At 39.4% G+C, this 27,747-nt stretch overlaps 1 protein-coding gene across 2 annotated transcripts in view; it reads right to left on the reverse strand.

Annotated features, from left to right (window-relative positions):
• INPP4B (inositol polyphosphate-4-phosphatase type II B) overlaps nucleotides 1-27,747 on the reverse strand; it is a 339,134-nt gene that overhangs the window by 167,026 nt on the left and 144,361 nt on the right. The window contains exons 7-8 of one of the 2 annotated variants that reach the window (XM_086746361.1): nucleotides 12,951-13,069; nucleotides 11,036-11,152 (exon numbers count right to left, since the gene is read on the reverse strand). In XM_086746361.1, the coding sequence (XP_086602487.1) occupies nucleotides 11,036-11,152; nucleotides 12,951-13,069 (236 nt within the window). Of the gene's footprint in view, nucleotides 1-11,035; nucleotides 11,153-12,950; nucleotides 13,142-27,747 lie in introns of those variants that run through there. The other variant, XM_086746363.1, reaches the window with a different exon arrangement.

Here is a 27,747-nt window from a genome sequence, read left to right on the forward strand (position 1 = left end):
GCTAATTTTCAAAATAAACTTAGCTTATTTCCAGGTCAAATTCTTGTGCTCTGGTCACTTAGTGGGAGAAACAATAGAGAAAGACATCTAGACGTTCCACATACACTTACTTTTATCATCTCTCAACTAGAATTCATAATAAATGTTAAAACTATCTGAAAATTTGCTTTTCTTTATAAAATAAACCTTTGCCTTTTATCTAACAAAGCTACGCAATTGGTTTCAAACCTAGAACTTTTCCCCAGTCCCTAGACCTATATTAAACTAGTTTCCATTGCTATCTAAAGTGTCTATCGCATCTGATTTTAGACAGTTCAACCTCAGTTGTGGAAAATGCCAAGCAGTCAGGACACAAAACACCTGGTCTTAAACAGGCAAGACCTGCAGTGCTGAACTCCCCAGGTCAGAACCAACCACTTCCATTTTAATCAAGTATGAAGTCTAATGCTGTGCAGGTCAACTTACAGCATCTCAATAAACTGCTAAAAATTACAGCCACTCTCTAAAGAAGCAAAGAACTTATTGCCCTTTCCATTTGTAATAATTCAAATATATCAACAATTATAATCTAATCAAAAGAGGTGTCTTAAGTTACACAGTCTCATAAGATTCACTATGATTGTATCACAGATGCAAATATAGTAAATGCAAATTTCATTACAATTTCTCTTAAAGAGGAGATTGACAATTGAGAATCTTATATTACTTCAACTAAGTGTTCACATGATAAGAGGCATGAACTATTTTGTGTAAATAACACAAATTTACAGTTTTTCCTGTGTCAATTACCTGTTACTCACATTCAATAGTATTTCAATGCATGTGTCCAGTATGTCCAACTAAAGGTGAAAAAAAATTCAGGTAACTCTAGAAAGAGCTTCATCTAAGAGTTTCCAAAACACTAAGAAAACAGCACAGTCCACCTCAGGCACACAAAACAGGCGGCATGCCTAACAGAAAACCACACTGCAAATGTGGAAAAAAGTGAACTGGCAGGAGGAGAGGGGAAACAAACCAAAATCAAGGCAAATAATAGTTTGCTTTTTCAAACTAGATAGATAGCATCCCTTCACTTCTTGTTGCTAACTCCTTCAACAGATAACTCATGGGTTTTGGGGGACAATATGTCGGATAGATGCTAAAAACGCCAGTATCCTATTCCTGTGAAGTTTAATGCAACTGGAGCAAACAGGCTTTTTGTCTTCTTTGTACTGAATGTACTGGAGATTACAATGTTCCACACATCTGAAAACAGACATGAAAACTTGAAGCCCTCTGGTCTTTCCTACAGGAGCCTGTTCTTGAGGCCAATGAGCTACTACACCCGAGGAACACTCTAAGAAAGGAGCAGGAAAAAGGAATCCACCACCATACTACTACAACATACTCCGTACTAGGGACAATTCTAAATCAAGACAGATTTATCCACCAGGAGAGGACTGCCAAGGTTGTCTTAACAGACAATGAAATTCTGGACTCAAGTGTCACACAGTGTTGTACGTACACAGAAACAGTATTTCAGGAAGCCTCTCAGTGGTACAGGGTCTATGCACCTGTACTTTAATTTGTACTGCAAGGACAGTCTTTCTTTTGTCACACCCAAGCCTGAAAGCCACCTGGGCACAGTTAATTATTCAGAAACATCCTTGTCACAGGGGTGATGTTATTTCAGAACAGGGTAGCAATAATTGGGTAATAACTGTCCAGAGCTTCCACATTCAGAGACAATTTCTCGAGCGAGAGCCTTGCAATTACTTCTTTTTGAAAAGCTGCCAAGCTATTCCCCAGGAACAGAGGCAGTGAGAATCTATAGCTATAACAAATCAAGGACCTCCATGCTCGATTTCACTAAGGCAGTTGTGTGTCAAAATCCAAGCCTTCCAAGCGTCTCAAAGACATACTGCCTGCTGCCTTCCACAGGAAATAAATCACATTTGTCCCACTTGACACAGACTTTCTGTCAGGAAGCAGACAATCCTGTCTGAAATCATCTCAACAGAGAAATGGGTTTCCCCCAACCCCAACTTGCAAATCTGCATTTTAAGACAAAACAGATCCATACAACTGCTCACGGTGCAGATGCTATTGCAGTCAAAGGAATTCAGCCTTTAACTCTCAATGCATACAGAAAAGAGTTTAGTACTCTTGACTCCTTCTGACATTCCCAGGAAAACTTGTGAAGGCTAAAGCAGGGAACATAAAACTGAGGAGCTGTGATCCAATGCTGTCTCTGGTCCTGCTCCCAAATTTTGGCAGAAGTAGTACAAACAAACGTGCTAGAGAGTAACATCTTCATAATTTTGTGCTAACAGATCCAGGAGAGAGAAGGTGGTACACTCTGCTCTTACTTCTACTCCACAGAGATCCAGTAATCTCCTTTGTACCACCCAACACCAATTCAGTAACAGGCCCTTACCAAAAACCTGAGCAATGTAGACAACCGTATGTAACAGTGAGATACACAAAGTAACACGACTTCAGCCTCCACCAGAAAGGATTGTACATATCAAGTTAGATCAGTGTAACACACAACCTCAAAAAAATTGTCATCTTATTTCACAGGGGTACATACAGTAGAATTGCTGCCAATGTACTACTCCTTGGTGGGTACGACAACACACCTGCTTATCAACTGGTAGACAAAATGCATTTCTCTCATTTCTCTCCAGTGAGAGCCCACTGAATTTCACTTGAAGAAGGCTCAGGTGTAAGTTTTACAGTCAAAACTGACAGAACAGTCTTTGCTAATTGGTATCTCTGGTTTTGCTCCCAACTAAGTTAATTTGATAGCTCTGTGAACCCTTACAACAGTTTTGTTTATAATGTAGTGTCTTACCGAAATACACTCAGCAGAGAAAGCTGAGAAAGTAAAACAAAGCTAGGGGAAGGAACTCTAAATAAAATAGAATGACATAGTGTTCCCTACTATAAATTGTGTGTGTGTGTGTGTGTGTGTAAAAAAAGAAATCTTATTAAAGTGCTTTGGATAATTGTAACTTACACCTTTTTAATCTCATGTTAGTGAAACAGCATATATGACAAAGGATTTAAGAATACTAAGACTGCAAGAATAAACATCAACAGCTGCATGGTACAATAAAAATCTTCAACTATCCTTGCTTTTAAAATACCATGACTGTGATGAAAAGAATTCCAGTGAAAAAAGAAATCCAGCAAATTCTCAGCACCCTAGAATGCTGAAAAAAAAAAACCAAAAAACATGGAAAAGTCTAAATATACCTAAAAATACCTAATGTCACTGTGCCAGTGACTCCTTGGTAATGATCCATGATCTCATTAATAAGCAATAAATCCAAGGTGAGGGAAGTCAGTTTACTCCTCAGTGCAAGACAATCTCTCTCTTACCACAAAGTGCTGTAACACTCTGCTCTGCTCAATGTGGTAACTGCTTTGTACATTGAAAGCTCGAGTTCAGTTGTTGATGTTCATGATGTTCATTCACATTTATGCTGTTGAGATTTTCTTAGAACTAAATGCACGAAATTTTGACCACATCACAGACCATATTGTCCTTCCTTCTCCTGGCTTTCCAGCCATCACTATGCATGCTGCAGTTGCTTAAAAAACTGCATGTTAGAAAGTAGGTTTTTTCCCCTCCCTTTGTGACCACGCAATCCACGCTGAACAGAACAAAACAAAGAACAGATCAAAACAAAATCCTCATTTCTGGCATGAAGAAAGCCAAGCATGGAGAATTTCAGCCACATGGGAATTTGTTTCTGTAATATACTGCATAATCATTACATAAGGAGGCTTTGATTACTGTAAAATTCAGCAATACATGCATTTCTAACAGCACTGGAATTCCTAAATGATTACAAAAGCCTTTCATGTTTATTCATCAAATATTTAAAATACAGCATAATACAAAACATTTAACTAGTTTACTCTGAGAGCAATTTAGTATGCTCTTCTAACAAAAACTTGCTCAAGAAGATAAAGTCTCACGTTACATCCAATGCATGTGATTCTTACTTGATTTTTAAATAGAATTATTTGCTCAGCTTTACTTTCTCAGTACAAAATCTCAAATGCAAACATTTACTGGTACAAGCATATCCATAACTGTAAAGAAGTCTTCTGTGAGACACATGGTAGAGGGAGAGAAATCTGTTCTAATAGATGGAATTTATTCTATTTTCAATTTCCCTGAACATACACTCTAAAACTTTAAAAGAAAAATCTGTTTCCAAACTGTTTTTAAATGCCTGCTTTCATAACACAAAAGCAAGAGCAGACTTACTGCTGTTCCACATACATTCCTTTTCATCCTTTCAAACCTTATGGCACCTAAATATATTAAATATTACGCAGAAATATTTTTGCCACTGAAAGACTAGATTTTAAATACCTTCTACTACACATCAATATTTATTAGTGCATTTCTATGAAGGGAGATGGTTGAGAACTTGATAACAGATATGTTTGATTTTCAAAATGCTAAAAAATTAAGGTAACAAATATTATAAAATAAAAATAATTCAGGAAGTAACTGAATTAGTACTGAACCGGGCTTTGAGAAAAAAAAATTCCTTAGTGGAGATTAAAAGGCAGAAGCTACACTATAAACATTGATTTTTCTTTTTTTTCAACATTTAATACAGTTTCTACAGTTAATTCATTTCTACTAATGTACAACTTGGCTGCAAGTAAGGAAGGTGGCATAAACATTTTTTCCTCCGGCATAAAGACAATTACTTGTAATGGAGTATTCTAAAGCCTTATTTGACAAAAGCAACACAAAACATTAAACATTAAACAGAAGTGCACAGTTGTGATTTTTCAAGGAGTTCAGTGTATCCACTTAAAGTTAGAAACACCTCTACATCAACAAGAGCGGCATCCATTTAGGGGATGATTTTGCAGGTAAAGAAACTTCCAAACATGAACAAATAGGCAAACAGGCAAAAATGGAGCTTTCCATACTAGAAAACACATTTTAAGTCTTCAGCTTTTTTTCACCTGCAGGAGGTTCCCCGCATTTATAAACTACTCATCAACTATAGGCAAGCATGTCAACGGTTATGTGTATAATCATTGCAAGCAGCTACAGCTAAAGGCAAACACATCATTATTTTATTGAATGCCAGCTCTTCTTTTGCACTTTTTATATTTTGTGCTGGTGTGGTGGGACTAACTGATCGTCCACCTGACAAAAAAAGAGAAATAGGCAATAAGAACAGATGAATCTTATCCCTTGAGCCATTCAAATATTCCCATGCTCCTGCACAGGAATTCTTCATGCTCACAGTGCCTGGGCTGCCCATGAGGGCTTCAGCACCTGGGATCACCAGCCGCTTCTCCTGATGAGATGCTGCTTCAGCGCCCGGGCCAGGGGATGCCCGGGTCAAAGGCAAAGGGAGGGAAAGCAGATCAACCAGTTGAAAGGACAGGAGCATACTCCTCAATCTGAGGTCATGTTTTCACAGCCAGGTTGCTCTGCACTGACTAAGGAAACATCGGGCCATGCTGCTCTTCTTCTATTCACTGCAGCGTGCACATTTCAGAGGAAAACATTCCAACCTTCTACACCAGGCACGTGCCCCTTGAACCCCAGAAGTCATCGTTTAGGCAGTGCAACAACCACCTCGGATTTGTTCAACTGTTCTGATGTGCTCTGTGCTGGTCTAGCAAGGGATGGAGCAACGAAGGATATGTATGAATATGCATATACAAAGCATTCAATGGAAGAACAATACATTTGCAAGCTTTTTGGACAGTGCTACAGAGATTGTAACGATCATGTCTATGTTACAGAAATCCTTAGCTGTTAAAAAAAAAAAAATCTACAGAAAAACGTTATCATTTACCATTTGATCATCTGGTTTTCTAAGATATTTCCAAGGCAACCATTTACATTTTTACAGAATACAATTGGTCTCATCACTATGTAGTTTTACAACAGTTTTCCAAAGAGTCAGCTCTTAGAGAAAACCTTTGCGTGATGTGAGGCAGCAGGAGCATTTGATTGACAGAGTAGGTAGAAAAGGAAAAGAAAATGGAAAATTAGCAAACAGTAGATTACAACTTTCCCTGAACATACAGCAACAGGGAGCAGTTCACCTCACTTGGGCGGGGGAGGGTGGGGTGGGGGAGGGTGGGGAGGGGGGAAGTGTAGGAAAAAAAGTAGGAAGAAAAGTAGGATGCTTTCAAATGGAGAAGGATTTTTGCAAAGCCAAATCCTCCCATTGAATTTTCAAGGGCTAGGCGCAAAGAGCAGTTAAGGCTACAAATGGACTTTAAGTCCACACCTGTAACTTTCCTGGTCTTGACACTTATCCTCAATTCTTTTACAGATCCACTAAGATATATGAAACCTTCTTATACCCTCAGCCACTTCAAAGAAAGATTTTATTTCAATCTAAACCCAAATGGAAGGCAGCAGTTTGAAGTTCCCTTTACATATCCAAAAAAAACCCAAAACAAAACAAGAAAGATTGACAATAATGCTTTAGGTGGACTGCACATGCACATGCCCAGAAGAATAAAAACCATTCCAATCCCCTTCTCGTCTCTAATAATGGTGTTTAGTAAGAATATAGAGTTTGACACAAAAGCAAAACTAAATGTATCATCAAGTATATATTTGTGAAAAAATTACAAGATTTTGCAAAGAAAAATTAATATCTAAAGCTTTATTGCAATTATTTCTGTGGGTAGGACTGTGGTACAGTACAGTAGTGCTCTATTAAGAAGAATGAGATAATAAGAGTTTCTAATTTAAGGCAGTATTTCTCTACAAACCCTGCAGAGATGGCAATGAACAGAACTGCGAAAAAGGAAGAATCTGAAGTGCTTTTTCTTTAAACAAAGTAGAGCACTTTCAACACCGCTTCAAGTTTTAAAGAAAAAAAAAAAGCTTCAGTAGTTTTAGTGTTCAGAAGAACGAGGGACGAAGAGCACTCTGGTGCAGGCAGAGTGCAGGTAGGCGATATGCAAGCTACTAATGCACTTCACATATTGCTCCGGAGCATTTCCAGTATTCAGCCCCTGGGCCTCTTCAGCATAGATGGCAAACCACACTAAACTGTGTGGTGGTTTCGTGATACAGATCGATGCCCAAGAGGGAACATGGAACACTGTCACTTCAGATCTGCCTTCACAACTGAACTCAAAATGCCTCTTTCATGACAGTCTTCATTTCCCACTGACACCAGTGTGATTCAATTTTAACAGGGATGCTTGCAATATCAAGAAACAGACAAAGAAAAACCTTTTGCAAATTTTCATCCATAGTGAGTAAGTTTAATAGAAGATTCAAACTTCAGCAATTAAAAGACATGTAATTTGAAGCCTAAATAATCTAGAATTGTCAGTTTATAACCTATGTTCCCATATCCAAAACTTAAATTCTATTCCTACTACTCTTAAAATTATCAAATTAATCTAATTTTATTCTCAGTGATTAAAATAAAATTTGGGAAGTAACAAATGCAAGACCAGGCTGTAGAATGTGCAATATTTCAACTGCCTTGTATACGTCTGGTTTCTCCTTGCCCTCAGGAGACAAGCATTAGAGCGGTCTTCAATATCACATGTGAATTCCAGTAGTTATATCCATCCAAAGGAGATTACATCTACCTGCTGGTCTCTCAGATAAACAGCAAAACCATCTGCTAAGTCTCTAACCCTAGGTGGTATACAAGAAGCTGTTGAAGCTTCTTCACAAGCTTCCTAGTCTCCATCTCCTCCTAAAGGTAAGGGGAATCTGAAGGGGTGATATAGAGAACAGATACAGAAAGTTGTCATCAGACACAAAAAGTTCTCCTGCCCACTGTTTCCAGCAGTTCTCCATGTGTCAATCAAAAGGAGGTGGCCTGACTCACTACATGTCATGCCAGAACATTACAACAGTGTTTACCTCAAGATCTTGTTGCATTAAAACAAATACAATCCCATCGTACGAGACACAAACATTTTTAAACCCAGTTTATAGAGAGAAAAGTTGATGTAGCAAAAACATAAGCTGTAGGTGCAACTGCATTGAACAAGTCAGACGTAGATGTGGCAATAGAAGAATAGATCTTTGAAAACAAGCAAACAAAAGCCTCACCATAGCTAAATGTCACAGTAGTTGCCTAACAATATAGCCACACTGCTCTACCCAATGAAGTTCAGAGTGCTTGCTGCAGGACATAAGTTCATATAGTCTAAACACAGAACAGAAAGACTGCTGCCTCCCGAACCAGTCACTAGGCATTCCCTCCTCCCAGTAATGCACAAATTCACCTATTTTGTCTTTTCCATGGGTCTGTCATGTGGCAGTGGTACCTGACTTGTACCAGTCAGTAATGCTAAGCATTTTTCTCAAAGAGAACAAATCCAACTGCAGCTTTTCAACTTGCTAGATCAAAGTGGGCAAACCTGCATGCATATAGGAAAAAAGAACAGCATGCCTGGGCAAAAGTGGTACAGAGGTAATATCCTGACAGCATATGAGTCTCTAATTCTGATTTTCTTGGACAATGACTTAAATAACAGATGCAGCCCCAGCATCACGACAAAACCCAACGATTGAAAAGCTGAAAGACAGTGCAGCTTAAGCCAGCGAAACACAAATTTGCTTATGGCAATATGGGAAGAAAATCTTTGTGTGATGTAGAAACAGATGTCACTGTACATTTTTCAGAATATGGCTTATCCACTGATTTGTACGCACAGCTTCACTGGATATATTTAAATTATATTTCATAAACACTCTATTAACTTCTTTATTCCAACTATATCAAAGTAAAGTAGGGATAGCATATAGTCTTTATTAAAACTTCCTATTTACATGAAAACTTACAGTAACCAATCACCCTAACTTACGAACACTAGCCAAAACAAAACAAAAAAAGTGTTTCATTATAGTAAAAAGCCTCAATTACAGAAAGCCTGACACAGCCAAGATATAATTATGATCAACATCAGACAGACACGCATAAAAAGTGAAAAGTGCAGTTAGAACATTCAGTGTGTCAAGCACAGTGAATGTGATACCAGCTGCACAGAATTTCAATATAATTAAACTGCACTTCTTATATAAGTTAAACAACAGGCAAGAGTGAAGTTAACTATCTGCTTTCTGGCATGGGAATGCAAGCACTGCAAGGTTATTTTTAAATCTTTTTAAAAAGAGCAGTGTAAGTGGCATGTCAGCAGTGCCAAAAAAATTTCTGGTTGTCTCTCACCAGGGAGCATCCCCTTCCACTTCAGCATTATGACCTGTGTGCACAAACCGAGCAGTACCTAATTATTTTTGTATTACAGTAAAAATCCAGCGGGTTTGAAAATGAGATCTAGTTCTCTTGCGTAGACAGAGGCAGGCTTAGGCAAAACCCAAGAAAATGCTTTATCCTGTGATGTACCCACTGCCCTTTCCCCATCTTGCGTAGACAGAGGCAGGCTTAGGCAAAACCCAAGAAAATGCTTTATCCTGTGATGTACCCACTGCCCTTTCCCCATCTTCTCTACAGTCTTCTATTTGTGGCAGTAAAATCCTCCTGAGTTTAATTAATGCAGAGAATTCACTTCCTTTAGTTTCATTTTTATTACAAGAGAAATAAGAAAATAATAGCTATATATACCTATTATATATATATATTAGCTAAGTTAGCTATATTAGCTAATTTGAACTGGTTAACTGAAATAACCAGGAGCAGTATAGCCCTGATGTTGTGGGATTTCTTATTACTGTAGCTTTTTGCCCCATTTCCGCAAAATATTTTGCGGTCAGATCCAAGGTTTATTCTGTCATGAATGCTCACTTGTATGAGCTGGTGACTGGTCTGGAAGCACAGCCTAGAAGAGCAGAGCATGCCTAACAGCCTTGCTAACCCTCCACCCTCAAGTGGGTTACCTGTCTTTTTGGAGGAATGGTGGGGCTATGTGTTGTGGCCATAAGCTGTGGTAGGAGTTTTTAAGGAACAAGAAAGGCAGCTTTATTACAGTCTGGATACACATTCCTATTATACACAAAGGTCCAAAATTTAAACAAATGTATCAACTATTTTCTACCTAGAAAAAATTCAAAGTCCTCTGAACATCTAGCTTTACTTATGCAAGCAGTTCAAAGACAGTCTCAATCCGTAAGTTATGCCTTTAACTTCCTTCTTACAGATAATGAACACATATACAGTCAGGACATGAGCTCGCACAATCTGTAATCATACTGGGGGCCAATTGCAGATATGTAAAGAGCAATTCAGCTAATTAAATACAGGTGTCAAGGGCCATTTTTGATGCCCAAGAGAAAACTATCAGCTGGACTCCAGCTGCCACAAGAAAACCACAGATCTCCCACAGGTTCTATGATATCTTCTAGCTCTGTAAGGCTGTCTTAGATCACCTGGAGTACATAAAATGGCACTCAAGGTCTATATTTGGCAGTTAAATCACTCAAATAGTCACATTGACCTCCATATATCATCTCAATTGAGTAACCATTTCCCAGCGTAAGAAGCTGACAGCATAACCAAAAAATGTACAACATTAGAATCCAAAATTATTCACCTCTAGCAGTTACACAGACTTTGGTCCCTTACAAATCAATAACAGCAGTAGCCACAGGAGAGCTGTGGGTATCATCACACAAGAGATCAAAATAAAATATGACTATCTCAACCATCAGGTTATAGGCTCTATTGTGATTCTGGTTTAGGCATATAAGGAAAATACTATCAGAAACATATTTCCAAAAAATTTTTCAGAGTAGTGTTATCTCAGTCTATTCAATATGTTCTCGGCTATCAAAAAGCACACAACAGTAATCTTTTATTTGCCAGGAATATCTGTGCTGATTCATGTAACTAGTTAAACAATAGCAAAGGGTACATCTTAAGTGCATGGTTCTCCTTCTCTATTCTCTAACATAACAAAAAATCAAATACATTTGAGGTACAAGAGAAGAGCAAAACCAATTTATGTAAATCTGTTTCCCTAGTTTGTAAACTTGCTAAAGAGACAGAGAACAACATGGCAAGAAACTGAATCCTCAGTAAGACTTGTGCAAGAAACAAAGCAAAGTACTCACCGTGTCTTGAGATTTATCTTTGACATCATAGACTGTTAGTTTTATTTTAGTCTCCTCATAGATGGGGTATTCCGGTGGGAACGTCACACCAGTCAAAAACAGTGGATCTCTTGTACCCTGTGTAACATGAGTAAACATTCAGTAAGGTGTCAGCTGTGCTATGTGTGGTATGCCATCATGGATGTACAGAAACTGGGCTCTTACAAACAAGCTAGCTTTCTACAGCAGAGAGATATGAACAGCTAAGTATATCCAGTCAATAAGAAAACTAGACAACTTTAAAACTTCGTCAGGAAAGTTTCAAAAAACTTTAGAGAAAGTTTTTTAAGAGGAAAAGATATTAAGTGCTTCTGAAACAGAGTCTAGCAACATGCCTTTAAACAGCTCAGCCAGTAGGTATTGGTATCTGGAATACAACTTGTAATAACAATCCCTTTATTTCTCTCACAATACTCCCTGAAAGTACTGCAATTTCATATTAATTTAAATAAAACTAAAGATATAACTTACACACACACAAAAAGAGATCTTCATTAAGTCACAATAAAATGTCTATTAAAATGCTCTAGAGACTCCCTGCATTACATTAAGGATACTGATTTGGGGGTAGGGGATTACCGCTCTTTAGGCAGTGGTAAAGTGAGATAACATTTCTGTGCTTTGTAACATTATGATTATATCTAAAGGCTGCACACAGAAGTAACTGTGTCCAGATATACAAACAATTAAATGAATCAAACAAAATATTGTTTACAATTTCTTAATGTTATTCCTAACTTCCAAAGATTATCAGGCCAGTATCTTTCAATTTCTATTAAGTAAAATAAAAGATCTTGCATGATAAATGTAATTTCTCTTGAAGAAAATAACTTTTCTGTGCCCTTGCCTTCCCCTCCCCCAAAGTTTGACTATGAAGCTGAGAGTGTTGACACAACAAATTCAGGGATTTATTCAGATCTAGGGCATTGTGTTAGGAAATGCATCAACTTCTACTAAAATATATATATATATTCCATCTACTGCATAACATCATTCCAGATAGTCTGATCAAATGCAAGATATTTTAATTAAGCAGTTTCAGGATGTTTGATGGCTGAAACCATAACAATTTGACTAGTAGTCATTTGAAACTGATCATGCAAAGAGCTCATGAAGTATTACCATTGTAGTTAACTATTAAAACAAGCCTTTAGTAAAATTGTGTGTGTGTTTACAATAAGACTTCCCTGTTCTTAATGAGTCTCTCCAGTGAGTTAAGCAAGTTACGTGTATGTTGCCTGCTCACACTTCATTTTCTCTGTGAACCATTTTTGCTGTTTCTGACACTGGTGCTGACAGGGCAAAGCGCCTCAGACAACTTTTGCTGTAGTACGTCATGCAAGTTACTAAATATTTTATATAGAGTCACAGACATTACGTACAAACACTCTTTTCCCTAATTATAGAAGTAGGCTAATATTTTTCAAATTGCAAGAGCATCAACTTTCCAATGGAAAAAACAGAACAAGAAACAGGATAACAGACCATATAATAAACCCATGTTCTTCTGTAACTTAGAAATACTTTACAAACTCACTGTACTCTTAAATTAGTTTTACTTTGCATTGCTTTGTCCTTTCATAAGAGCAACTATTCCCTGTTTCATTCTGGATCTACATCTGCAGAACTGGAGTATTCTCTATGCCTCCACTTGGAACAACAGAGCTTTCATGAAAAGCCAAGCTCATTTCTAACTGTTTATCCTGGTTAAATGCCAAGAACTACAGAACACTCTTAGGTATGCTTTACCAACTGCCAGAGTGTGTTTGTCTTACCTAAGACTATGTACTAACTTGCTTTATTTCTCATTCACTTTCTACGGAAGAAATGAGCAATTCATTAATCAACATGTTAATTGAATAAGAAAGACTCTCACCTCCACGATTTCAGTGCTCGAATACCTCGTCAAAATGTGCTCTGCTGGGTGAACCACTGAGACTTGTACAAACGTATTCAGCTTCCGATCACGGGTAGCAGCCACTAGATCCTTGCATGCTGGAGACAGTACAAAATAAAAATAGAGCATTCAAAAGAAAATTGTGGGAAAAACGCTGTCACAAGCGCAGGACAAAGCAGACTGCGCTCTGGCTCCAGATTAAACCTCTAGAGACAAGTCGATTTACAGAGGAAGTCCCTTGGAAGTAACTTACAGAAATAGGAAGTCACATGCTACAGAACTGAGCTGAGATTTCGTTTCCACTAAAAATACATGCAGCTTCTGCACAGCTCCCTGCCAGAGGCTCATCAGCTCCGGTATATGAATGTGCATGCGCATATACGCACACACTTACACGCACCGCAGTAGTAGGTAATTTTACATAAGCACTCATTTAATTTGCCACAAAATCTCTTAGCAGGCTAACTTGATCATCTGTTGTCTGACAGTTTGCACAGTACATGACCATTTTAAAGACATTCTAAACCAGTTAAATGCTATCAGTGACTAGGTTCATTTATACAGTCTGATACTACCTTAGGAACTTCTTAGTAGAATTAATCATCCAATAAAAATCTACATACCTAAAAGCAGACAGCAAAATAACCAGTTGTTTTGTCAGTGACTGGCATATAAATGAGAAGAAAAATTGTATTCTGGCTATATTATTAAAACTCATTTTATCTAATAAATATAGAGAAATGCAGTTCTTGTTTAATAATTCATTTTCACCCTGGGCTCACAGTCATGCAGGTGACTGAGTTCACTCTTTAGACTAACACACCTCATGCCTTCTAACCAAAAGGATGAAAGCACCAAAGGAAAAAAAAAAAAAAAAAAAAGAAGAGAAGGGGGAAAGAAACAAATGCACCATTAGCTGCTCTGCAGAGGAGATATAGACTAATGGGGCACGCATTTGCTCAAAAGCAAAACCCATCCACCTTACATCCCCCAACAGGGAATACCCAAGGGTGAATACTGTGATGGGATCTACCCAGGGCTTTGTGCAGTGCATCAAACCCCACCGGGATCCTCGTAGCCTGAGGGAAGAAAAGCACAGCCTACTGTTTCAGAGAGGCTAATTGCGAAGAAAGAGCTGAGGACATTTTCACATTTCAGGAGTCCCTGCCAAGTGGGGGCTTCCTCAAGTGCAGCTGACCTTTAACGTTTTAAAAGGTGAGTCAGATTATCTTCACAGCAAGCAAACCTGGTCTGATGAGAAGCCAAGGCAGGGAAAGCTCTGATACATACAAAAGGCCAGCTCAGCTTGGTTTATACTTATTTTTTTTTCCTTTGGGCTTGGGTTTGCTGCTTGAGGAAATAAAAGGAAAACTGGCTGAAGCTTTTTTACCACTCTTCCATAACAGTTAAAAAGGAACAAGGAAACAATTAAATCTAATCTTCATGGAATAGTTTGAAGTTTTTCTTTTAGCCCAAAACACCAATGAAATCTCTTGGTAGACCATCTCAAACTGACTCTGTGATAATTTGGTGGTAAAAGTGGGCTAAGTGTAAAGGTTTGTGCACGATGAGGTCTTTATGAAACAGCTGATATAACAGCACCAGACTCAAATAGCAAGTTGCCAGCAATTCCTTGCTTCTAGGTCTCATCACATTATTGAAACGACTCTAAATATTAGCATGACTAAATATGACCTGAAGAACTATGTGAGTAGGTATCACCTTGGTGATACCTAAGCATAGAAGACCATTAATTTCATCAAATCACGGAGTGGTTTGGGTTGGAAGAGATCTTAAAGATCATCTAGTTCCAACCCCCCTGCCATAGGGAGGGATACCTTCTATTAGGCCAGGTCACTGAAAGCCCCGTCCAACCTGGCCTTGAACACTTCCAAGGATGGGGCACCCACAGCTTCTCTGGGCAACCTGTGCCAGTGCCTCACCACTCTCACACTACAGGCCCCAGTAAAAAGTCCCTCTCCAGCTTTTTTTGTAGGCCCCCTTTAGATGCTAAAAGGCCGCTATAGGGTCTCCTTGAAGCATTCTTTTTTCTCAGCCTCTCTTCATAGGAGAGGTGCTCCAGCACTCTGATCACGTTCATGGCCTCCTCCGGACTTGCTCCAAAAAGCCTATGTCCTTATGTTGGGGGCTCCAGAGCTGGACACAGTACTCCTGGTGGAGTCTCACAAGAGCAGAGTAGAGGGGCAGAATCACCTCCCTCGACCTGCTGATCATGTTTCTTTTAATGTAGTCCAAGATACAGTTGGCCTTCTGGCCTACGAGCACACATTGACAGCTCAAGTTCAGCTTTTAATCCACCAGTACCCCTGAGTCCTTCTCCTCAGGGCTGCTCAAAATCTCTTTATCCCTCAGCCTGTATTGATACCAGGGGTTGCCCCTCACACAGATGCAGGACTTTCCACTTGGCCTTGTTGAACTTCATGAGGTTTGCACGGGCCCACCTCTCCAGACTGTCCAGGTCCCTCTGGATGGCACCCCTTCCCTCCAGCGCGTCAACTGCACCACACAGCTTGGTGTCATCAGCAAACTTGCTGAGGGTGCACTCAATTTCACTGTCCATGTTGCCAAAGATGTTGAGCAGGGCTAGTTCCAATATCAACCCCTAAGGAATGGTTATTTCCACTTGGACATCAAGTTGTTGACTGAAAGTCCTTGAGTGCAACCATCCAGCCAATTCCTTATCCACCAAGTGGTCCATTCATCAAATTCATGTCTCTCCAGCTTAGAGAGTAACACATCATGCGGGACAGTGTCAAATGCTTTACACAAGTCCATGTAGATAACATCAACGCTGTAATGCCATCATAGAAGGCCACCAAATTGTTCAGGCACAATGTGTCCTTAGTGAAGCCACGTTGGCTGTCACCAATCACCTCCTTATTTCCATGTGCCTTAGCATGATTTCCAGGAGAATCTGCTCCATGATCTTGCCAGGCACAAAGGTGAGACTGACTGGTCTGTAGTTCCCTGGGTCTTCCTTATTTCTGTTTTAAACATGGGGGTTATGTTTCTTCTCTTCCAGTCATTAGGAATCTCACCAGACTGCCATGACTTCTCAGATATGATGGCTAGTGGCTTAGCAACTCCATCTGCCAGTTCCCTCAGGACCCAAAGATGCATCTCATCAGGTCCCATGGACTTGTGCCCCATCAAGTTCCTTAGATGTTCTCGAACCTGCTCTTCTGCTACAGTGGGTGGTACTTTATTCTCCCAGTCCCTTCCTTTGCCTTCTGCAACTTGGGTGGTGTAGTCAAAACCCTTGCTGGTGAAGACTGAGGCAAAAAAAAGTCGTTGAGTACCTCAGCCTTCTCCATATCCTGGGCAACCAGGTTTCCTGTTGTCTTCCATAGAGAGTGTATGTTTTTCCCCAGTCTTCCTTTTATCCTGGATGTACCTAAAGAAGCTTTTCTTGTTGCCCTCAACATCCCTGGCCAAGTTTAATTCTATCAGGCCTTTAGCTTTCCTAATCTCATCCCTAGCTGCTTAGACAATTTATCTGTGCTCCTTCCACACCACCTGTCCTTGCTTTCACCCTCTGTATGATTTCTTTTTGTGTTTGAGTTGGTTTAGGAGCTTCTTATTCATCCATGCAGGCCTCCTCGCGTTTTTGCCTGACTTCCTCTTTGTTAGGATGCATTGTTCCCGAGTTTAGAGATGATCCTTGAATATTAACCTGCTGTCTTGGGCTCCTCTTCCCTTCAGGACTCTGCCAGTCAGATCCCTGAAGAGGCCAGAGTCTGCTCTCCTGAAGTCCAGGGTAGTGAGCTTGCTGCACACCCTCCTCGCTACCCTAAGGATCTTCAACTCCATCTCATGGTCACTGCAGCCAAGGCTGCCCTTGAGCTTTCACATTCCCCACCAGCCACTCCTTGTGGGTGAAAATGACCTCCAGCATAGCACCTCTCCTCACTGGCTCCTTTATCACTTGAAGAAGAGAGTTATCATGCATGCGTTCCAGGAACCTCCTGGATTGCTTATGACCTGCTGTATTCTCCCTCCAACAAACACTGGTATGATTGAAGTCCACCATGAGGACCAGGGCTTGTGACCGTGAGGCTGCTCCTATCTGTCTATAGAGGGCCTCATCTGCTTGGTTCTGCTAGACAGGCTGGCCTGTAGCAGACTCCCACTATGAAGTCACCTGTCCCTGCCCTTCCTTTAATCCTGACCCATAAGGTCTCAGTCGGCTCCTCATCCCTCCCCAGCCAAAACTCCATGCACTCCATCAACATAGAGAGTGACATCCCCTCCTCATCTTCCCTGCCTGTGACAGCAGAGCAATACAGTCACTAGATCATTTTTCTGTGAAAAGGCAGCTTAGCAACATGATCTTGAGTTTCATTGGGAAGAGCTGACACAAAGAGTTGACATTCATCTGCATATCTCCAATGGGAGGATCAGCATGAAGTATCAGAACTCTTTGGGAGATCCCAGTGCAGAAAGATAAACAAAATAAAGTTAAATCTGCATCTACTTTGATGACAGAGTTATTTGCCTCTATTGTGACACTGGGCTACTGTTGTTCATGACTACCCTTTCAGTCAGACAGGATATTCAATAAGGTTGTCGCTGGCAGAGAACTAAAGATTTCGTGTGACACAGAGTTTGTCAGTTTGAGCCACAGTGCATCACTTCCCTTAAAAACAGCCCAACCAAAATGTTTAACAAAACATAAGGACTACTTTTAAGCTGACACTGAAGAACCAGAGAAGTCTGTTATATCCTGTTCACAGCCCTGGCAAGTTCCACTGCCCCCCACTGGAAACTATTTCACCAGCAGTATCTCTGACAACCTCAGGTCTTCTCAAAGAAAGAGTCAACACTCTTTGGACAAAGTGAAACATTACAAGGCTGTGAAAGTGAAATACCAGCTATACGTTACATATTTAAATATATCTGTTGGGCATTATTGCCCAAAGAAACCGATGAAAACACAGACATGAAAGGCACGTTAAGGCTGTTTTCTTAACTGCAAACGTAGCGCAGTGAAAGCAGGTAACAACATCAATGCATTTTCCATCACAACCTATACCCAAGCAGACTGCATACACAGGTCACATTACTTTTCAATACTTCACTATGCTTGAATTAATTCTGAAAAAACTCATCAACAAAACTCAGTGAACTGTAGTGACAGCTTGTACTTACATGCCAAAAGTATATGAATCTGCTCATTGTGACCGTTGACTCAGTGTGTAAAAGCCTGAGTCATCCATTCCCCTGGTGATCCCATCCCTGCTAAGCCTACCAGTGTATAATGAATGTTTAAGGAAGAACTGCATTAAGAATAATTTATGCTTTTATATCAACAAATAAAAAAAGTTAAGATGGCAGAAAAAACAACTCCTCTACATACTAAGCAAACAAAAAGAAGGAAAGCCAGCAAAGCAATCACTACGTGTAGCGCATGATGAAAGGCTGCAAGGAAAAAGAATTGCTTTAGAAGGTATTTACAAACACTTATGTATTTTGCAAAATTCTATGGTCTACATAAAAAACTGTCTTACTATTTAAAACGCCTTAAAATAGATAACATTTAATCAATGTTATCCTTCAACACTTGTTTTCTAAAGAATAAAAGCAAAGAGAATATTGTTATTTTGTTTCTATTACTACAGTTGTTCTATTATTAAAACCATAATATTATTCTTACATGGATCACCATAAACAATGCTCCTTCTCTATCAGTCATGCCTGTACACTGTCCTGTACGTTCCAAACCACGTGTGCTGTAAAGACAAACCGCACAAGTGGCTGTTTGATTCTGGAGTCCTGCCACATTCAGTATGTCACCGCTCTCTATGCTGCACTAACACTCTGGCTGTGCTCTTCCTCCTTCTCTGTACGTGTGCGCGCGTGTAAAGACAACAGAAGAGAAAGACTGGTACTGTTTCCTCTACGCTGTAAACACAGCAGAAACTTGATTCACGGTTTCAGTGACCAACTCATGGGATCACGGACAATTTTCTGAAAATGTTACCTATACAGAGGGACAGAGCACAGTGGGAAAGATAAAAATCCCAATGACTACATAACAATAAATAGCGGGGAAACAAAACAAAGGAAAATAAGGAACTAGTAATAGTCTGGAAATTCATCACGTACCTCCCCTGAAATTATAACAATTCCAACCAGGCGTTCAGCACTGCTCCAAGCAGTAAGCCCACTGCAGCCAAAAGAAATTCATCTGGCAGAGAAACTGGGAGATGCAGCATCTCCCAGTACTGGAAGAGATCCAGCAGCTGGAACAAGCAGGACGGGCAGAGGGACCAAAAGACATCCTCGGCTCAGAGTTCACAGAGTTGTTTGGGAAGGAAGCCAAGGAATAGCCCCAAAATTGAGAAATGGCATTGAAATTGCAATGGTTATTTTTGTTAGTGGGGGAAATTACAGCACTCTGGTGAATGTCTTCCCAGGCCATGGGAAGCGTGTATCAGCCTACATGTCCGTTTGCAAGGTAGCTTGTTCTCTAACCAGTGACAGAAAAACTATTTCCCACAGCTTCATTCCTTCTCATTTTCCATACCAAAACAGATTCCAAGGGGCTGGTAAGAAACAGGAATTAACCACCACAGCCCTGTAGTCTCCAGGGTACACTATTCTGTACACTGTCAAAACAGAACAGAAAATTAGTAGTATCTGATGACAACGGGCATGAGAGAAGCCTGTGTATCTCATATATATGTGTGAACATAATGGTCAGAATTTTTTTTTCATTTCATTGGCATTGCAGCAGCATTATTCCCCCAAGGCAACTGAGTTTATAAATAATAACGTACAGTCTGTCTTGATAGACTAATTAACTGGGGTGCAGCTATTCCTTAGTGGGCAAAAGGACACATTAAGTAAGAGAACACTATATTCAGACCTGCGCTACATGCAGAACACTAAACAGTACACAGTTTTCTTTTCTTCACCCTGAGGGGATGTTGAAGAGGACAGGGAGGCCTAAGAGAAGAAAGCGCACATCACCGCTGCTTCTGCTGAACACGCAGCGCTAACCAAGCTCACTGAAAAGAATACCTTCTGTCAGCACACATAAAGGCTTAGGAATAATCCAACTTCAAAATGTACAGAAAAGCTTTGGCCATACTTTTGGATTAGCAGCATAAATGCAATTGCAAAAGGGATGAAAACAGGACAGCTATGTATTCTCTGTGTGGCAAAACATGCCTGAAAGCAAACAAGACAAACGTTTGAAGACTGCTATTAGCACAGAATGGTGTCAATGAGCATCCCTCCAGCTAGTGCCTCATAATAAACATTATTAACTGGTTTATCATAAATATTAGTTGCCTCACTCATGTGTCAGCAGGAATGCTTCGGTTTGCTGGCATGTAAAGAACATCTCTACCTAGTGGCCAAAAGAACAGAGAAGTTACTCGCACAACAATTTGCAATGTGGACTCCCAGTAAAATTCACTGTGCAATACTAAATAGCAAAGGATGCAGCCACAGAAATTACAATATCCATGTTATTGCAAAATGAGGGCACAGTTACGTAGTCATAAAACAGGTACGTATTAGGAGGGATGGTCATCAACAGTAGTGACTAAAACAGATGCTCAGACTCTGAGAACTGCAATGAAAAGAACCTCTACAGAACAGAAGACTACACTTGGACCATGCATATAAATAAGTAAAGAACAAGTAATTTTTACATAAGAAAAGGTCCAAGATCATTGTTCTGTCTCTGGGGATGAGAGGCTTGTATAAAAATAAAATACATATCTGTTCTCTGGAATGTATAGCTGGTTGCTAAAGTAACCAGTTATATCTCAAGGAAATGTGCATACATAATACAATTAGTATCCTTTGGGGGATGCCTGTAATTAACAACAGGAAGAAAATTTCTACGAACAGTCCAAGGAGAAAGAGATGACAAGGAAGTGTTATCTGGTGAAGCATAAAGAAAGATACCTCAATGACATGTCTACAAATACGGGGGGGGGGGAACCCCACCAACACCACCAATATTAGCAGTACTCACTATAAGTAATACATCTATATGCTGTCCAGAAGAACATCAATCATTACCCACTTAATTTGTAGCTAAGAGAACACAATTATTTAGGAGTCATTGAAATAAGATACATATGAGTGCTGCTAAGGGAAAATGCTGTATGCTGATGGAGGGTAGGGATAAGTGATCACGCCCAGGAGTTGCGATGCCAGCTGCATTCATCGTCCTATTTGCACATGAAGTGATAAATCTGGTTAGAATTAGCACTATGAAAATCAGAACTGATCTATTTCAGGATAAGTTCTGCCCACCCCGGGTTTTACAGTACTAAAGAAATTTTAGGGTTTATGTCTTCTGTGTTTTACTGAAAGCCTCATGCTGGACTAGAGCACTAAGTAGAGCACTTTCAAACTGCATCCTTCTGCTTCCTCCAAGAAGGTAAAATAAATGCAAAGAATTAGACTGTAAGTTTGCATTGCCATTACCAGCAGCAATAATAGTGATATCCTGAGTGTGGGTTTCAATTCCTGTGTTAGGACAGGCCTGTTTCACATTGCAGCTTTGCTATTCTGCCTGGACAACCCCAGTTATTTATAGAGTTTAAGTGTGATAGATGCAAGAGACTCAGGGAAGTGGCTGACTGGATCAACATACAGCTCACAGGCACCATATTCCCACTGCAGAAGTGAACGCATGGTTACATGTGTTAACCATCCATTCAGTGCAATTTACATTTTGGGAGTGCATTAATCCATTGCTAACGCCAGAAGATCTGTTCCAGCACATTCACTGCTAACGATCACGCTCCTCCAGCTCTATTTACAATGGTGTGTAACTGATTTCTGCCACTCCTGTGCTCTAGGCTTAAGTTACACAATGGCAACAAGGTCACGGAAATGAATTCCTAGCTTTGCCTAAAACAGATGGCTCGAGTTATGAAACGAACTGCTCTTGATCAACATTTTAAAACTCCTTCAATTTTTGAAACTGTATCTGAGAATGTAGACGTCTCTATGTGTCTTTTTCACGTAGTGCTATATTTAGTTATTAAAATGTAATTCTCCCCAAAAAGACTGCATTTCCTTGCCGAGCACACTGTGCTCGGCAACAGCACAGAGAACTCTGTTTTTTTGAGATGCTACAGTGACAGCTCTTGCTGTTGCTTTAGATTTCACAATTATCCTCTTCACCTCCTGTCCAAAAATATTCTGCTCATGGCACTGCCTATTAATGGTATTTATGCTCTGACCTGAAGGTGACTTCAGTTTAAAAAAATCCTTGAAGTTTAAAAAAACTTGCTATACATTGCTACATTCCAAAATACATTCATATCAAAATGGGTTTTGATACTGCTATTCCAAGGCTGTAATTTATTTTGGTACTGTTGTTATTTTAGAGTACCACAAAAGGGTTTAAATCTCCTGGAAACACAGCTAAATACCATTTCTCACTTCACCCTTTCCCCATATTGTCATATCAAGTATCTAATGAAGAAGTAAACTTGCGGTAATTTCTTTCAGAGATTCCTCGCTATCACAAGAAGAGTGGTTACAAGTTTAAGTACCAGCTGAAGAACTAGAAGAATAGCAAATAGTATACAGAATTCCCTTTTCTTTTAACTATGTTTCATAGTAAACATCTAGAACTTGTATCAATTTCTTTCAGATTTTATAAATAAAACATATTCTGCCGACTCCTAACTTCCTCCATCTCTTCAAAAATAAAATACATGTACAAAAATATATCAGCAATACCACAGGAAGACGAAAAGAAACAAAAGTGCCAAGCCTCTCTCAAAGTTCTCAGTCTGCCACATCTGTTTTTACGATAACAGCATACATTCCTTCTCTGGCACAAGCATTTACACACTGCTATACCAGTTGTCAAGTGAAGCATTAGGTGGTTTTGATCCTCAGCGTGCAGTATTACTTTACAACGCTGTACAGACAGTCTTTTTCTTTAATATGTAAAGAAAATGCAGCTGTTGCTTAGCCTTTCTCCAAATCCATATTATCATACACATCTTTACAACATACTTTCAGGCTTGGTGAGGAAAGAAGCTTGCCTTGCAAAATAAAGGAAAACAATCAAGAAACACAGAGTCCAGCAACTACAGCAGACAATAAGATTCATAAAGAACTCTAACCAACCTGAAATCTCTTCGGGTGCTTCTTCGCAGCAGTACAGCTGCTTCGAGCAGCTGTAAATGAGCTACAGTGGATTCTGGGTATAAGTCCAGCTGCAGGAGCCCAGATCTCAGTACGGAGCGATCCACCCTGCTTCTTCGGCATGTTGTGTAGCCTAGACAAGGCCAGGGTCCCACAGCTATGTTGCTATTACCACCCAAGCTAGCTGATGTTAACATTGACTTGAGTACATATAAACAACAGTGCGGTTTTACAGGCTGTGATAAGGACGCCCCTTTCAAATGAACTTATCTGGAGCCAGTTCCCTAATTAATTATAAGGTAATCAACTATGTGTCCATAGCCTAGTTGCCCATGAGACAGTGGTAGAGAATATTAATTTCTTCTTGAAGTCAAAATGTTAGATAGTAAAGGCAACCACAATGAAGGTGCCAGGACAAGGAGCTATATTAACAACAGCTACTCAGAAAATAAAAAAGTGACAATAGTTAGACTTGCAAGCAAAGCTATTGCTCAAGTGTCTAACTGAACACCCTTTAAAATTAATTTATCTTAAAAGATGTGTGTTCCTTCCTTTACACACGCCAAGGATGGAGCCTCCAGCAAAAGGTGAGGAGGCGATGTAGTGCTGATCAACTTTTGCAGAGATTCCTAAAACCACCAACACCCAAGGGAGCACGGCAGAAAGGCTGGAGCACTGTAGTACTCTCCACTTCAGGTGCTCAAACAAGGCAGAACTTGGCCTAATAAAGTAGGCAGAGTATTATTGAGCTGTATGACTGTATTCTTTTGTTTTGTTTTTGTTACACCCCTGATTCTTCCGTTGGGATGCTAAACACTAGCCTGATTCACAATTGTTTTTTGTTGCACAGGTGCCTGTCAAATGTCAAAAACAACTAGTGAGTCTCTGTCTAAAAAGAGAGTCCTCTGCAGAACTTAGAAAGCAAAGCACCAGTCCCTCCAGTATGCCAGAGGCCATCTTTTAGCAAAACAAAACCCATGCTCTTTGACACGTCTAAAAGGAAATCAGATTAAAATGACTCCAAAGTCAAGGCAAATAAGACCAAGACACACTTTTAAGCCAAGGAGAAAACAGATTTCTGCAATCCAGAACAATCACTTTTAGCCCTGTAATTATTACATTTCCCAGTCAGAAAATGCATAATAAATGCTAAGTAGTCTGCATACAAGCTGTATTTAAAAGGAGAAGACGTTCTAATTTAAGTGAGACTTGTTTGAAAATGTGGCAATTCTGCATGAATACCTAAATTTGAGATCCAAGTAGGAGACAATCCTTTACTTTGAAACTTATTGATTACTTTAATAGCATGGGACCTGCATGAGATACCAAAGTATAACCCCTTCATAATGAATTTAAAAATATACATTTGTATCTTTTCACATAGATGACAGAGTCTAGAAATAATACAAGCTCACAGATCAAGGGTTGTATCAGAAGACAAGTTTCAAGGAATCCACCTCCCATGAGCATTTTGGATTCATTTACTCACATATCCTGAAGAAATAACCTTTACTCCTAAACTTCTTCAAAATGTATGTCTCAACCACAAGAATACTGTTGGTACAGACAAATAGCCTTTTAAAAAGTACAGGGCAGCAAATACCATACTGACTGTAGCAGTCAAGACACACTTACATGTCATTTTACAGTAACATTTTTAAAGCAGCATATATATTTGTACATCCATTTTCTTGAATATCAACACTGAGCTCTCCTCAAAGATACTGGCCCGTAATTGTTACTCTAAATTTTTAACTTACAGATTTACAAAAGGTCCACAGCTTGTATTTTCAGACAGATCTAAAATGGGGAGACTTTGATGATTCCTGCACACTGCATGCTAACTCAGAAAGTCGGATCCCTATACTACCAGTAGACTCATTTCCAGCAGGAGTTTCTTCGAAGGCGAAAAAGTGCTGTTCACACATGTTAAAATACTGTGTTTGAAATTGCCTTGGTTTTGACATGTTGACAAATGTAAAGACCTAGCTGACTTCCTCCCAGAGAAATAATTTTAAATTACTTCAACTCCTTTGTGCAAAGAAATATTATTTAAGGATTAAAAGGAAAAAAAAACAATCCTTCATTTGTCTCTGTAAGGAGACACTCAAATCTGCCAGATTTGAGATTTAAATCCAGAATTACCTAGATATTACTGCTATTCATCTCAATAGGAGCATACTCAGATCTCAGAGCTGAAAACAGTGCTAGTCCATTTTAGTTTTTAAAGCCTTTCATTTACAATGCTACAACCAACAATCCTCAGCTTCTTAGGTGTGAAGAATTCTGGTCTTCAAAGAACGTTAAGATGAAATTCTTTGTAACTCATCGTAATGAAATTCTGTATTCATTCAGTCCTTCAGAAATCAATCTTAAATGCAACAGGATTTCAGATTAAAGTGTCAGCTTTAATTTGTTTTGAACATTTGAACTACATTTCACAAGACAGGTATTTTTTAAAATTTAGTTAAATTTATTTCATTTCAGTTTCATATTCCACATATAACAGGGGAAAAAAAAAAATCACACTGAAAATATGGTTAATCACAATAATGAAAGTGCCCATAGCTGCACTAGAAACTTTAATATCCACAAGAGGTGAGGGTAAAATAATGAAGAAAAGCATTCTTAAGCATTTTGTTTGTTTTCAGCAAAGCCTTTCCAAGCACGTCAGGTCAGCCTGCTTATCATTTTGCACCCAGTGTTGTGGGGGATTTTGTGGTGCTGCATTTAGGAGAATTTCAGTTTTTTTTCAAGGCCTGCGGGGCAACCTCATTTTTCAAGTCAAATCTCACCACAGGACACGCATTTCAAAACTTCCAAAAATACGTAAATGTATCATTAACGTGTTCAAAAGGGGAGGATTACTTCAGTCTCCTATTAATTAAATGTTTTTCTTTTTATGGAACTTCTGTTGTCAGATGAGAATTAAAAAAAAAAAAAAAGGTCAATGGGGAAATGTTTTATAATATGAAAGTATTACTGCAATTATTTCTGTGGGCGTATTTAGAGATGTATTTAACAACTGCCATTTGAAAGACAAATGTTCAGTTAACGCAGTGCAGTACCATCAGAGTAAAAAAAAAAAAAGAGCTATCAACCTTTGAATTGCTTAAAAATGTTTCACTTAATATATTATTGGCCTAACAAAACTGAAGTTTGATGTCCGTTTAGTCATCACCATTCTGCATGAGAAGCATGAACTATGTGAGTACTGTAATCTGTAAATAATGTGCTTGCTTTTTGTCTCCCAAATGATCTACATTCTTTTGGAGTTATAAGGTAACTTCATCCACAAGGAGAAAGACACAGAAGGAAAGAGATGCGAGGAATTCTCCAGACAATTCTTCACAAGGTGTTTTACAGACTGGACTAAAGGTTAGCAAAGACTAACTGCAAAAAGTGACAGTAAAAAGTTGAGCATAAGCTAAAAAAAGAAGACAGAGATGTCCATGAGTGGGTTTTAAATAGAATACTCTAAGCCTCTACACATCTGCTACCTAGCTTTGGAGGTATTTAAAGTCTCCAGGTATTTAAGCTTTCAACTGTAAAAGGTCCCTACACGCCTGCAGGTTGGCTTCTGGGCAGGCCCCGATTGCCTCAGCCGTGACAGTGCTCAGCAGCTCCCAGCCGATCTCTGGCCCTGTTAGGATTTGCAAACCACACACCTATCCTGACAGTTGCAGGCTGGCAGGCAGTGGCAGGGCACAGCTGCTAGTCCACGCTCTGCAAAAACATCACCGCTCATTTCCTTCACAACAGACCCAGCAGGAAGGCTAAAGGAGAAACGGTGCCAGTGCCCCTTTTAATTCAATAGAGCACTGGACCAGAAAGAAGTCAGATACAGGGCAGATCCACAGGTTTATCATTCCTCCCACCTCTAACATAGCAGCTACACACCACAAAAAGTTGCCAATTATCATGCAAGTCTTCCTCTTCAAGCTGCCCTACCTTGATTTAAAACAAGGAAGACCTTCTGGCAGTAGGTGCAGAGGGGAGAAAAGGTAGTTTGAAAGGTAACATCTCTATTTTACATATATTATTTTATATTCAATTGCCACCGAATTGAGGTCCACCCCACTAGAAAGAGGGCACTAATCACTAAACAGATATCCTCAGCTTATTTTGTCTTCGATCCCAGTTCTTTTATTTGTGGAGAAAGGGAGAAAAGTTTCAACGCAGGATAAAAGTGTCCATTTCAATTTTACTCCTGGCCAACACTACTGCTGCAAATGCATATTCAGTAAACATTCTAAGTGTGCATTTTGCAAGCATTTCCACTATTAAGTCTTCCTTGTGACAATATACAGAAAAAATAAACAAAATTTGGCATGCAAATGTACACAAAAAAAAAACCATAAAAAGACCACTAATAAGATATTATCCCAGGCCAAGAGCATTCACAAAACTTTAATTCCACATTTGCTCAGCTCTCTAGAGTTCCAACTTGTTCTTTGCCCCAAAACCAAGGCAATTCAGGCTGCTGTTACATCCTTATGGGAAGCACACTAAACACATCATAAGGGATTTAATAAAAATGCAAGAGTGGAAGTTCCCTAAAACTGCTTGCATCCACATAGATGGCAATGGTTTTAAACAGTGTAATTTAAACATAATTATGAAG

Source organism: Chlamydotis macqueenii, chromosome 4, assembly GCF_036417535.1.
Source record: "Chlamydotis macqueenii isolate bChlMac1 chromosome 4, bChlMac1.mat, whole genome shotgun sequence".
Lineage (NCBI taxonomy): Eukaryota > Metazoa > Chordata > Aves > Otidiformes > Otididae > Chlamydotis > Chlamydotis macqueenii.